General features: G+C 51.5%; 1 protein-coding gene across 12 annotated transcripts in view; it reads left to right on the top strand.

Annotated features, from left to right (window-relative positions):
- Positions 1–14,773, top strand: part of MYT1L (myelin transcription factor 1 like) — a 559,436-nt gene that overhangs the window by 506,720 nt on the left and 37,943 nt on the right. For all 12 annotated transcript variants that reach the window (XM_009441909.5, XM_024354177.3, XM_009441910.5 and 9 more), the window contains one exon: positions 1,293–1,514. In XM_009441909.5, the coding sequence (XP_009440184.1) occupies positions 1,293–1,514 (222 nt within the window). The remainder of the gene's footprint in view (positions 1–1,292; positions 1,515–14,773) is intronic.

Raw genomic sequence — 14,773 nt, forward strand, 5'->3', positions numbered from 1 at the left:
GCGGGTCTTAGTGGCCATTCTTTGAGATTTCCACAAATGCAAGGTCAGATAACTTAGACCCAAACCAAAGCACATCTGCTGATTGGCTGAAAAGTTACATGGGCTGTCCAGCAATAAGCTGATATCCGTCAATCTGAGGTTCCATGTAACCCAAATCCCCCCAAAAAAGCCTTCCCTCTTCTCTTGGTGGGAAAAGCAGCTGAATTCTTGGGAATGGCAGATTGGTGAATGCTCCTGAAGGTACTAAATACAACATCACAAGCGGATGTTTCACTGGTATTCTGGCTTATAAAAATAGTTTAGTTATACCCTGCCTTGCTCTAAGGCAGGGCTTGGGGCCGCAGTGGACACTGAGCTTGGAGCCTGTGACTACCGCTGGGCTGCCCAAGGGGGTGTTTGTCCCCATCCCACGCCAGCCATGCCTGGGCCCCAAAAACCCACACAGTAAGCCTCACTTCACATCCCCAGAAAAAAGTTTTAATTAAAACAAAATAAAAATGAATTAAAGCATAAATTATTCAAATAAATTAAGATTTGTCAAAATAAATAGGTAATGCAAATTCTGAGGAATGCAAACTTTTCTGTTAATAAAAACAATGCAGGCAAACTCACTGCTCAGGACACATGAGGAGCGCTTAGGCCAGGCCCTGCCTCCTTCAGGCGCCTCTGCTGCCCTGGTGTGTGTCTTGGTCCTGCCATTCACAAGTTCCCAGGAACACACCTGCCCCGTGTCCCTGTGTCAGCCCGATTCCAGGAGACTTCATGAGACATCTCTGCAGCTTAGGATCTTCTCTAGCTGGAAGGGCATTTTAAGGCCTCCAGAAGGCACGGCCAGACAAATAAATGTCTTCTAGCTCTTGAGAAAAGCACGAAACAGCCTCTTTAAAAATAATGCCACGACATCTTATTGACTTTGCATTTTTTCCACCTGAAAAGCCATGGTTCTGTCCCAAAGTGGTGTCTTTTAAACACACGCTTGTGTAGCTGCAAGTGCCTGCGTGGTCTTTTGTGTGCTGAACCCATCAGTCCCACCAGGCACATACACTTTGTTCCAGAAAATCCTTCCATCTGCAATGGGTCAGGCCTTCTGCGCAGGTGAAATAGTTCAGTGTTCCACTAGGTGGTGTCTTTTAGTGACTTTTCTTTCTTTCTCTTTTTTCTTTTCCTTTTGCCCAGCCAGGAGGGCATGGTTGTTCTTTTCTTCTTCATGCCGGGTTATTCTGACTTTGTTACAGAAGCCACCAGGCGACGGTGGCCAGACAATAAAGTGTGTCACCTCTGCCTGCCTACAGGTGTCCGGTCCCCGGGTGCGATGGCCAGGGCCACATCACTGGGAAGTACGCCTCCCATCGCAGCGCCTCCGGGTGCCCCTTGGCGGCCAAGAGGCAGAAAGACGGGTACCTGAATGGCTCCCAGTTCTCCTGGAAGTCGGTCAAGACGGAAGGCATGTCCTGCCCCACCCCAGGGTGCGACGGCTCAGGCCACGTCAGCGGCAGCTTCCTCACACACCGCAGGTGAGTGGCCGCGTCTGTGGGACCCTGGCTGGGATGGTGCCGCCGAGAGCCGACTGGCACGGCTGATTATGATGGCAGCAGGTGCCAGCTTCTCCCGTCACCTGTGTTTAGAAAGAAAAGGCTGAAAACTATCGTACCAACCTAACAAAATTCAAGGGTTTGGGGACAGTGTTGAAACATCTTAAACTTACATTAGGGAGCCCAGCCTCCCTCAGCCCCAACTATAGATGACCACAGCAGTTTTCCGTTTTTGAAACTAGAATCCACAGTAAGATATAGATTTTCATTTAAGACATGCACATGAGGGTCTTTAGATGTAGTTACTTATTTCACCCGAAATTCACAGGCAGGCGTCATTGGGGGAAAGAGGATGGCATTTGGCACGGCGGCTCCTGGTGAATGCCTGCACCAAAGATGCATGAGAACATTCCCAAAAAACCCCATCAACCTCATTCATTTTTGTTTGCTTCATTTAAAAAGAAATACATGCAGTTAGATTATCTTAGGAGAGGCCCGTTCTGTGCAGTCAGATGGTGCAGTCGGTCCCTCTGCGGGGAGTGAAGACCTGGGATGGGACCCGTCTCCAAGGCTCACGGCACCCATTACACTCAGCGTCCCTCAGCTTCCTTGAGGAGGTGGAGGGGAAGATACACACATCACATGTACGATGTGAAGGCCATACCCTTTGGGGAGATTTACAATGGTTTCCTTTCTGCTGCCCTATATGCCACTTTCTACGAAAATCACACCTGCGCCTCAAATCCATCTCAAACACAGAATGAACAAAGGGGTATGCAGATTACAGGAATAATGGCATGTTCAGTAATAGGTGACTCTGACCCTTAAATGTTAAGGAAGATTTTTTTTAATTATTAAAGAAATTCCTGCTCAGGTAGAAAATTCAAACAATGTAAATGGGTTTAAAGAGAAAAATTGGCCAGGCACAGTGGCTCACACCTGTAATCCCAGCACTTTGAGAGGCCGAGGTGGACAGATCACCTAAGGTCAGGAGTTTGAGACCAGCCTGGCCAACATGGTGAAACCCCATCTCTACTAAAAATACAAAAATTAGCTGGGTGTGGTGGTGCACGCGCCTGTAATCCCAGCTACTCGGGAGGCTGAGGCAGGATAATCACTTGAACCCAGGGGGCGGAGGTTGCAGTGAGCCAAGATTGCACCACTGCACTCCAGCCTGGGTGACAGAGCAACACTCTGTCTCATTAAAAACAAACAAACAAAAAAGACAAAAAAAAAAAAAAAGAGAGAGAGAGAGAAATTGAATGTCCTTTCCCCGACCTAATCCCTTCTCAAAGGCAGGCAGTTCCCGTCTTCTCTGGAACTGAAAAGCACCCCTATTTATACACATGGATCTCAGTGTCTCCCAGAACCCTGCATGAGGACAGGGGCCTCAGCTGCTCACCAGGATCACCCAGGGCCCAGCAGACAGGGCGTTCCTTGTTAGGTGCACAGAACCCCAGGGTGTCACAGAACCCCAGGGTGTCACAGAGCCGCCTCACCCTCCCCATTGAGCCTGTTCCTGCACGTGCCACCTGGTGTTCTGTCCAGGTTTGATTGTTACAAAGAACTCCGCGTGAACGTCCTTGTGCACACAACTCCATGTCCTTGTGCAAGCAGATCTTCAGGATCTATTCCTGGAAACAAGAATGCTAGCTTTAAAATTTTGACAGATTGTGCCAAAATGCCCTCCAAAAAAGTGTCTACTTTCCCAAACCTTTCACCATTAATAAAATGTTTAAAAATTTTATAAAAACCCTGCCCATATGACCTATGAGTAAGGGTTTGTATGTTTCGCTAACCTGACACAAACGAAAACAATTTCGTCCTCTCACGTGAGCATTTCTGCACTCCAGGGACGGCACTGGTTCAGAGCTGCCTCTGCGGAGCCTGGTGCTTTAGCTTTCCTCCTGCTGAGAGTTTGCCCATTTGATTTAAGCAGCAAATACCAGGTGCCAGATGAATGCTGTTCCCTCCCACTCCCCAGCCTCTGGTTGCATTGTATGTTAGGGTCAGAGGACAGCCCTCCACCAAGATCTCTGTCCTGCCCCTTTTTCCATGGGGGAGGGCTTAGAGCTTAGGAGCCACTGAGGTGGGAAGCAGGACCCCGCCCCATGACGCCCCTTCCCAAATGCCAGGCACGAATTTCTGCTGCTAGACCCTCACCCACACACCTCTGTCTACTCTCTTGCCAGCCTCACCTCAATTTCCACCCTTCCCTGTTTCTTTTCTCCAAAAGGGAGCCTCTTCCCCAGGGTCCCTGGCACAGAGTGGAGAGTATATTGAAATGCATGCGCTGGCCTTGACAAGCTGATGGAAACTTGGGGGCACAGGCTGATGGAATATTGGGGTGCAGGCTGATGGGATCTTGGGGTGCAGGCTGATGGAATCTTGGGGTACAGGCTGATGGAATTTTGGGATGCAGGCTGATGGAATTTTGGGATGCAGGCTGATGGGATCTTGGGGTGCAGGCTGATGGAATCTTGGGGTACAGGCTGATGAAATATTGGGGACAGGCTGATGGAATTTTGTGATGCAAGCTGATAGAATTTTGGGGCACAGGCTGATGGAATATTGGAGCACAGGCTGATGGAATACTGGGTGCAGGCTGATGGAATTTTGGGGTGCAGGCTGGTCGATTTTGGGGGCACAGGCTGATGGAATGTTGGAGTGCAGGCTGATGGAATCTTGGGGGCAGGTTGATGGAATCTTGGGGTTCAGGCTGATGGAATCTTGGCAGGTTGATGCAATCTTGGGGTGCACGTTGATGGAATTTTGGAGTGCACGTTGATGGAATCTTGGGGTGCAGGCTGATGGAGTATTGGGGGCAGGCTGATGGAATCTTGGGGTACAGGCTGATGAATATTGGGGTGCAGGAATACTGGGTGCAGGCTGTTGGAATCTTGGGCCACAGGCCACGTCAGTGAGTAAAATCACAGCTTACAGGCCCATGTTACTCGGAGAATTTGCAATGCTAGAAGCTCCCTTCTCTGGAAAGCTGTATGCCTCTCACTTCCCTCCCACCTGGTTGCCACCCACCCTTGCCCCAGGGCTCAGCAGCCTCCTCTTTCAGGATCCCAGGTCCCTGGAGGGCCCACAGAAGTCCAGGCATGATGGAAATGACTCCAGCTGCCTGTGCTCCACCTAGCCTGCAGGGCCACAGCTTGGTGGGAAAGGCCCCAGGCTCCAGCCCCAGGTATCAGTATTCACGTGTATGCAGAGATTGAAATGTCAGCATGCCAGGGGCGGCTCCTGCTGGAGCCCTGCCATGGGCTGGCTGAGCTACACAGAAATGTTGATATTCCTCCGTTTTACTAAAAGGCACCATCAGAACTCTCTGAACTGCTGGCTTCGGCGACCTCCAAGGAGGAAAGGGGACCTCCCTGTGTGTCACAGGGCTCTGGGCGTGTTTGCCCGGTGACCAGCAGCCCTGTTTGTGCAGCAAAGGAAAACCCGGAGTAGTGGCATAAGGGGAAAGGGGCAGTCCAGGCCTGAGCACAGCGGACCTGGGTTCTGTTCTGTTCTGTTTGTTTTTGTAGTTGTGGTAAAATATTAACATATGGCATGGAATTTACCATCTCACCCATCTTCAGGTGTATGGTTCAGTAGTGTTAGGTATACAGATGGTCCTCAACTTAGAATTTTTCGATCTTACAGTGGTGCAAGAGCAATACACACTTGGTAGAAACGGTGCTTTGAGTATCCATGCAACCATTCTTTTTCACTTTCATAGAGTATTCAATAAATTACATGAGATATTCAACACTTTTGTGTAACTAGGCCTTGTGTAAGTTGACTCTGCCCAGCTGTAGGCTGATGTAAGTGTTCTGAGTGCATTGAAGGTGGGCTAGGCTAAGCTATGATGTTGAGTCAGTACAAGTATTAAATGAATTTTTGACTTAAAATATTTTCAAGATACGGTATTTTCAACTTAAGATGGCTTTATGGGGATGCTGACCCCATGGTATGTGGAGGAGTACCTGTATCCATCCCCGTGGTATGTGGAGGAGTACCTGTATCCATCCCCGTGGTATGTGGAGGAGTACCTGTATCCATCCCCGTGGTATGTGGAGGAGTACCTGTATCCATCCCCGTGGTATGTGGAGGAGTACCTGTATCCATCCCCGTGGTATGTGGAGGAGTACCTGGATTCACACTGTTGTGGAACTGATCTCTCCAATTCTTCCATCTCCATTGAAACACTGTCTCCATTCAACACTGACTCGCCCTTCCTCAGCTGCCTAGCCCCTGGCACCCACACTGTGCTTTCTGCCTCTGTGAATCTGATGCTTCTAGGGACCTCCTATAAGTAGAATCCCATGGGGTTTGCTTTTTTGTGACCGTCCTATTTCATGGAGCCCCATGTCCTCAAGGTTGTAGCACATGTCCAAGCTTCCTTCCCTTTTGAGACTGAATAATATTCCATCATGTGTTGACTATGGTTTTTCTCTGTTGAGCAAGCCTTCATCAATTTTAATAGATAGGCAGAATATTATTTTCTGAAAGTGTAATAATATGAATACCCAGCAAGAACACAGCTAAGCGCACAGAAATACACTCATTAGAAAGTCTTAGACATTTCTCTTTCCTTGGAAGCCCTGGCCTTGCCCAGACTGCCAGGACTGCCTGGTGGTTTTCCCAAACCTGGTTAGCAGGAGCCTCCCACAAAGCCCCCGCGGGCACGTCAGGATTGGAGTTTGGAGGGCCCCTGTGCATCCCACCCACTGCGCAAACAAAGCAGCGGTTAGAAGCAGCAGCAAGAACAGATTGAAATAGAAGTTGCCTGTTTTATTTCTCTTTTACCCCAAACTGTGGCAATCTAGCCAGATGATGAAGAACTGCTTTCAAGCAGTTCCAAAATAGAAACAGTAGAGGAAGCAGGAACCAATGTCCATGGTTTGGGGCCCTGCTCACATGCCCAGCCCACTCCCGGCCCCGGGTCTCAGACCTGACAGGAGCCCCTGGCCATCCACCCCATTTGCTGTGAAATCGTTTCCACTTCACTTCATGGGGAGTCCTGGCACAGCCGCTGCTCTTTCTGCGTTGAGGGTTAGGCAGGAGGGCTCCTTTCCCCGATCCTGCTCCCTGAGCTGAGTTGTGTCTGAAAAAAGCAGAACTGATGTAAGAGAAATAGAAAACATTTTATCTTTAGGGTTGGCAAGGTCTTTCTAGAAAAGCAGTGTCTAAGATGAAAAGTCAAGGCCCCATCCCGGCTCCTGGACACACAAATACGTGGTGCCATGACCTTTGGGGCAGATGCCATGTTGTGATTGTAAAAGCAGCTATCATGAGACCCTCAGGTCAGGTGTAAAGGCCAATCCCTCCCAGAAAGGAGGGGGAGAACTGGAGGCACATGGAGAAGCCCAGGACGGAGGAGTCAGGGAGAATTCTACAACGACAGAAGTCAGGTAGAAAATGTTGATTTTATACATGAGGAAGCGGCAGAGCGGACAGCTCAGGACAGGAAGGTGTCCTCAGTCCCGGTGAACACAGACTGAGGACAGTACCAGGCCATGACCAGGGACCATGAGGCCCATGCAGACCCCCAGCAAGCGTTCTGGACAGGTGCTAAGGCCAAGCCACACAGCAGACGCAGCAGAGCCTAGGGTGGTGATGGTGAGTAAGACCTAACACTCACTCCCTGAGCCCAGAACCTCACAGTGAGGGAACAGACTCACATAAGAGCCTCGGATGCGGGCACTGGGGCAAGGCCAACCACGGGACAGATGCAATGCCACTGGCACACACTGTGGGGGACACTGGCTTTAGACTCAGAGAAATCTGAGGAGGCTTCCTAGGAACTTGAGACCCTTGGGGTCTGTGCCCGAGGAGAGCTCAACCTGCAGCTCACCCTCCCCCTAAGCCGCCGACAGACGTGTCATTCATTCATCTCATTCGGCCGACACAGACAGACATGCCTCCACCAGCACCGATGATCTCCGTCCAGGTCTGATTTACAACGTTGAGTACCGTGGCCTGCTCTTTAGAGGAGAGAAGAGACCATCTTTTAGAGAATGCTGTGGACTGGGGTGAAGGAGATTACAGATGCTGCAACATAGTGCCAGGCCAGCGATCAGCAACACAGAGGAGAAATGTCTAGTCCAGATGGGGTGAACAGGCCAGGGCCCTTCAGGAGCCGAGACAGGAGCTGAATTTTGAAAAAAGGCACAGCTCACCACAGGGAGGAAGGTTACATTGAGGGCTTTAAGTGACTCTTGGAGTCTGGGCTTTGAATGCACCACCTTGGTGGCCGTGGAGGAGAGCTGGAATGGATGGGCAGGCAGACACCTTGAGCCGTTCCCGCAGACCTAAGCGAGGCATGATGAGGGCTAGACCTCCAACATGAAAGGAAGGACAGATTAGAGGACTGTTTAGGAAACAGAATGAGCAGGGCCTTGTGGGTGAATCCCGGCAGGAGAGGTGGCCCCAGCCCCAGCAGCTGCACGGGTGGCAATGCTGGCAGTTGGGAACACAAGGAAAGAATGAAGCCTTGAACGCCATGGGTATCTTAGTCTGCTCAGCCGTCACAACAGAATACCCTAGGCCAGGTGGCCTGAGCAACTGACCTCTATCCCCTGTCCCTGGGCCGGAAGTCTGAGATCAGGTTCCAGCTGATCTGGTTTCTGGGGAGGCCTCTCTTCCTGGTTGGCAGACAGGGGCCTTCTCACTGTGTCCTCACAAGTCAGGGAGAGAGCAGGCTCGCTGGCATCTCCTCTCATAAGGACTCTGATCCCATTAGATCAGGACCCCACCCTTACAAGCCCATTTACATGAATTATTCCCTGAGAGGCCCCAGCTGCAAACACACCCAGGGGTTAGGGCTTCAACACAGGAACCTCCAGGGACACAAATACTCACACCATAAAAGTGGGGAAAGATGGTGATTTCATTTTAAATACGTGAACTTGAGATTCTGTGGGATTTTGAAGTGGGAATATCCACCAAGCAGCTGGTAACGGGCCTCGGGAAGTGTCTGAGGAGAGCCGCCGCGTAGGAATCGGGAATCAGCAGCACTCAGGTCACACTTGACCCTGCAGGTTCACCCCGGGACTAGGGGTCCAGGGGGAAGAGCATCAGCAAAGACACCCCTGGGAGACACACACATTTTGTGACAGGTGGAGGGGGAGAGGCCGTGGTGAAGACAGAATTGCATGGTGGCATTAGGGGAGCCAGGCGCCATGATGTGCAGAAGCTTCCAGAGAAAAGAACACACACAATACTGGGAAAGTGGCAAGAGGCCGGTGTGGCGGAGAGTTCAAAATGATGCTGGGCTCATTTGGGGCATTGGCCGTGGGAATACAACTGAGGCACTTTGTGGAGAGTTTAGGGAAAAGATCAGGCACCAAAACCAGACTGAGATAGGACGAGAGTCAGATGGAAAGTTCAGGGGGTTGTAGAGGACATGACTAATGGTTCTAGAAATGCAGACCAGACGAGAGGGGAGGAACGACGTTGGCAGTAGCTGGAAAGGCGCAGGAGTGGGCAGGACCTCACAGGCAGAAAGAAATGTGGGTCTGGACTTTATCTGAAGAGGAGAAACCAGGAGGAAGAAATGGTTTAAAGATACAGAAGGCAGCAGGAGTACCAGGTGGAGACAGATCTTGGTGGAGGTCAGGAAGCCACAGACAAGCTGGACAAATGTGGCTGTAACTGCACTGGGGAGCTGGGGGTCCTCAGAGCACAGCTCCATCTGGGGGGAGCCAGGGGTCCTCGGAGCAGAGCTCCATCTGCTCCATCTGGACAAGGACTTCATGGGAGTCATTCACACACGCGTCGGGCACCCGAGTGGGGCTGCAGGGTGTGGTGGTGTCTGGGACACCTTCAGGAGAGGGGATTCCAAGGGAATCACGGCCATGCCAAGGACACACAGGGAATTGGAGACCACGTGTTGGCCACTGGAGGCAAGGGCACACTTTTGTCCCCAACACTCAGCTGTCAGGGTGTGGGGAAGACAGCAGCGTGGGAGCCTTACTCCAGCCCCATTGACATGCAGGTGCATGCGGGAGGTACAGAGGGAGCAGCTCCAGGCCACCAACCACCAAGGGGCTGTGGAATTTGGAGGATCCTGTGAGGGAGGCCGCAGCCAGCCGGCAGGGAGGACAGAGCGAGAAGGCACACTCCACAGTTCCCCTAGGCCCAGGGAAGAGGCTCCTGAGGGAAGGACTCCTGCCACACTCCACAGTTCCCCAGGCCTGGCCTTGCTCCTGTCTCTGGGAGCATCTCCTCCTAGCCATCTCGAGCTGCCTCATCCCCATGGTGTTTCACACCTGTGAGCCCTTTGGGGTGCCAAGAGCACCCTTTCCCACATCTCCCTGTGAGCCCTTCCAGGTGCCGCGAATACCCTTTCCCCCATCTCCCTGTGAGCCCTTCCAGGCACCGAGAACACCCTTTCCTCCATCTCCCTGTGAGCCCTTCGGGGTGCCGAGAACACCCTTTCCTCCATCTCCCCATCTGCCATGTGATGCCTCCTTATCTTCCAGACAATGTCAGTGGAGGCTGTTCAGGACTTATTATGGGCCAGACAGAGCTCTAAGCACCTCCACATACCAACCTTCTTAATCCTCACAGCAGCCTGAAGAAATGGGCTCTGTAATTATCCCTGTTTTAAAGATCAGGACATTGAGGCAAAGAGAAGAGAACTTCCTGCCTGGGGTCCTGTGAGTGACGGAACCAGGGCTCAGGTCCAGGCTGCCTGACCCCCCGTGAGTGACTCCTTTCTACTATCTCATCTCTCCCTGACTCCGATCCCTGTGATGATCTTGGTGAAACTGCCCCAGCCTCCTCTCTGCAGACACTGTCCCTTCTCTTTCTGCCCGATACTAAGTAGCTGCAACATCTGTCATGCTCCATTGCAATGTCTGTGCGTGGGGACCTTTGTTCCTTCCTGCACATCTGGGGCACCTCGCTCGGCACTGCACACACAGCTCCTAAGAAAAGTTTTCCTGCACCATTGACTCAATACATTTTATAAGAGGAGATTTAAGTCTGTGTTGAAACAGGAAGCAGCCATGTGTTCGCTGGGTGCAGATGTGAGGAACCTAGGGCCTGCCAGGAGACAGGTGCAATTCACAGGTGTATGGGAAGGTCAATTCACAGGTGTATGGGAAGGTTGGAAGGTGAGAGATTCTAGTCCAGCAAAAGAAGTCAGGAGGTAAAGTTGGGGGAGAAGGAACCAGGGAGTGCTCTGCCCAGTCCTCAGCACCCCCAGAGGTGAGAGGCCCAACGCCATCTTCATGGGAGATCCTCACCAAGCGCTGGGCAGCCGGTAGATGCAGGGAGGATGGGGCAGAAGAGGGAGGGAAGTGGAGGGGGGACCTCTGCAGCTGTTGAGACTTCTCTCTCATGTGCAGTGCCCTGAGCATCCTTTTTTGCCACCACTTCAGTTCTCACTCCACTTCAGTGAAATTTAAGAAGAGTCTCCAAACTTAAAGTTCTAACTCTGAAAAACAAGTATTTTTAGAAGTAACTCATATCTTAAGAGTCTCGTCCACCATACATTTTTTAAAGTCCTTCCCTAGGCCCTCTTAAAACCTTTTCTGTCTGGAACATGTGAATTGTTCTATTTATTTTTTGGTTCCTCTCTAGTCCATTATAAATGAGAACATAACCTTTTATAGAATGTTTGTCTTGCTTGATATATCTCAAGGGAATTGTTGCAAAAATAAATCACCATATTGAGTACTTACTATGTGAGCTATTTTTTAAATCAATCATCTCATTTAATGGAAGATTAGCGAGAATAGGCTGACGGCCATGACAAACACACTTCAAACTATTTGAGCAGAGCTGAGGTCTACACACATCACAGTGCTGGACAGGCAACAGGGAGAAGGGCTCTGGCACCTTCGACACACTTTCATAGGGTTGTTTTTATTCCATAACAGAGAGAGGAAGAGAACGTGGAGGATCCCAAGAGGGAGGTGTTTAGGGTCTGGATCTGGAGGAGCACACCTTACCTCTTTCTCATTCCATCTGTAAAAACCACCCCACAGTGTCACCTAACACTGGGAAGCTGGGAATTCCATAAGTAAATCCTGCCCCAAGATGTCACCTACCATTAGGGAAGCTGGGAATTCCATAAGTAAATCCTGCCCCAAGATGTCACCTACCATTAGGGAAGCTGGGAATTCCATAAGTAAAACAGGCCCCCCAGTGTCACCTAGTACCAGGAAGCTGGGAATATGGTCTCCCATGATCCCAAACAGGACGCCTTCATGCTCTCTTGCCTCTCTGTGGTGCTGAGTAGCCATAGTTTTTACAGAACACAGGTAAACATTCAACCAACGCGCCCTGAGATCTGTGTGGTCCTGTTTTAGAGATGAGGGAACTGACTCGGAGGGCAAGCCACACTCCCGGATGCATTGCCAGTAGGGAGAGACGCTGGGGCTTCTCCAGGGCTGCTGGGCCTCGTTTGTGGACACACCCGTGCGATCCAGGACAAGACTCTCAGGGCGCAGGGCGTCCACAGCGAGCACGCAGCTCATCTACTAGGATTCTGGTTTTGATCTCAGGACAGATCACTAGCTGGTGTCTGGAGGTGTGGGGGAAGTACAGTGAGGGGACCCTCCCCAGCTGTCCTCTCTAGGGGGGCGCCCTGCCTCTGGATCCCCAGGAGGGTGGTTCCTCGTCTGCCAATTGTGTGGAGGGGAGGGTTCCTCGCTCTCCCTGTCATGGACAAGGACTGGCCACCCTGTCCAGAGACCAGATATATAGACAGGGCACACTCAGGAGGTTCCAGTTGCTCTGCACTGAAGTCTCTGATGATGATTCCAAATTCCATATCATCAGGGAATAAATATTTTGTGTGTCAGCAATGCTGATCCCTGCTGTAGACAGAGCCCTGGGGCCGTGTCACCTCAGAATGTTCCTCCAGGACTCTCCTGGCGCTCCCTGGATGCTCCCCTTTTCCCAACCAGAGAGGTCCCCTCAACTCTCTGAGATCCCCTTCTAGGCAGAGGGTGGCGGGAATGAGAACCACATTGCCAGGGGCTCCTCCAGGCCCGATGGGAGCTTTCTGTTTGACCCAGGCATGTTTCAATGGCATGCCTTGTTTTATAACACAGGAAGAAAGTTCTCCTGAGCTCTGGGTCCCTCTGTGATCTGCAGGAGGTGGAAGGGAGGGTGGCCCCAGCCCAGGAGTAAATGCAGCACAAGGGAGGGAGACAGAGAGCATTTCCATCCAGGGCTGAACCCTGCCGTGCCCCAGCTCCTACGAAGCCCCATGCCCCCATTCTGGGCTGGCAGCCCCTCACTATCAGCCCTTCAGTCATCCGGCCAGGTCACCACCTCAGGGAAAAGAGAGGAAATGTTGCTGCGCTGTGTCCAGGCCGTGATCTCTAGTCCTGGAGGCCAGGCAGGTTGACCCATCCAGAGCCCTGCAGGATGGGGAGGGTCTGGGGCACCAGCAGGGGTGGGGATTGCTAAAGTGAGATCCTCACCAGGATGCACCTCCTCCTGCATCTGCTCTGGAGAAAGCAGGACTCAGTCAGTTAGCCCCACCCCACCCCACCACCTGCTCTCATGAGGAACCTCACTTCTGAGAATTACATTCCCGACCCCCACCCCATGCTCCCCCTGCCCCCATGCCACTCCTGTGGAAAACTGGCCTTACTGAACCACTTTACAAGGAAGCCTTCAGGGACTTGACTTCTCTGACCTTTGGAGTCAGCTCCCTGCTCTGCCTCAGGCCCAGACACCCTCCAAGGGGAGCCCTCCGCTTTCCCCGACGCCGGCCCTGCACTGACCCGGTACCCGGTGCTGCCTCCTAAAAGCACCTCAGACCCTTTGCTTCTTTTCCTTTAATCTCCATCTTTTAGTGTTTGACGGGAAGCAATTGGGAGGGAAAGAGTCAGATTCAACATCTGTCTCAAACTGTGAATCCCAAAGGGCCCTGTGAATAGCAGCAGTGAGAGGTGACATCTGGTCAACCTCCTCTGCCTGAAACAACCCAGTGTTCTGGCCCAGCGCTGACCAGGGTGGAGCGCGACCCTGCTTTGTTTTTGCAGGAAGATTTCCTCCTGAAGCACTCCCACATTCGCCTGCCCCCCAGCCCTCCCCAGGGCCTGGCAAGCATTCAGCAGATGCTGAATGAAAGCACTGAGCTTCAGCAGGGCCCTCTGCACCAGCCCAGGAAGCCGAACTGTGTCCCATGCCCGAGCACCGTGCTGGTCTTCTAGTTTGTTCTCCAAAGTGGCACAAACAAAGCAGCTTAAACCCAGGCCCTGTCATTAGCTCAGTTTTCCCATGGTGGAAGCCCAGGCTGGCCTAAGGGGGTCCTCTGCAGGTGGCGTCCCCCTTGGAGCTCACAGTCCAACTCACAGTTCATGCGGGTTCCTGGCAGAACTCAGCTCCTGAGCTTGCAGCTGTCAGGCCCGACTGTCCTGCTGGACATTGGGCAGAGTCGTCCTCCGCGGATGAGGTCCCCAGGTCCTGGCCACACAGCCGGTGGCCTCACTGCTTGGCAGCTGGGCTGGGGTCTCATAGGATGTCACCCCATCATGGGGGCAATGACTGTACTGTGTTCACAGGACCACCCACACTCAAGGACAGAGGCCCACGCACAGCAGGTGCACACGGGGAGACTTTGGGGCCACCTTAGGATTCTGCCCACTGGAAGGGGACTATCCAGCCACTGCGCTAGGATCTTCAGAGAAATAAAAATTTCAAGACAGTCTCTGTCCCAAGAAACTTGGCCTGTTATAATTTTATAGGGAAACCAATATACAAACAAAAAATTAACAGTACAAACAAATAGGATCATTCTTATGTCCAATAAAGAGATGGGGAATCTGATCTTTTAAAAGCGGGTTCCCATATGTGAATTAATCTCAATTATACAAACAAAAAACTTTGACGTTCTCATGATTAGTATGAAGGTAAGACTGTAATTCCAATCTTTTGATTTCTCCAAATAATTTCCAATAAACATAATATTACTTGATTCTTAAGGGAAGAGTAAGTAGGTTTTCAGGAGTATGCCAACTTTTTAATGGAATTATGTTATAACATGTAAATTCTACCAATGTATCTGTTTTCTGTAACTGAACTAATTTCTGTCTCCTCCTCTACTGTATGGTGAGAGCTTGCTCGCCATAACTAGGTCGCTGTGGTGCCTCCCCACCATCTTCATCCCAGGTGCACCTTTGGGGCAGGTGGCAGCTCCTGGGGGGCCCCTTTCCCTGCCAAAGCACCAGCCTCATGGGCAGCTCCTCCACCTTCCCGGCTCCCAGCCCTGAGGACTCTCT

Source organism: Pan troglodytes, chromosome 12 (assembly GCF_028858775.2).
Source record: "Pan troglodytes isolate AG18354 chromosome 12, NHGRI_mPanTro3-v2.0_pri, whole genome shotgun sequence".
Classification (NCBI taxonomy): domain Eukaryota; kingdom Metazoa; phylum Chordata; class Mammalia; order Primates; family Hominidae; genus Pan; species Pan troglodytes.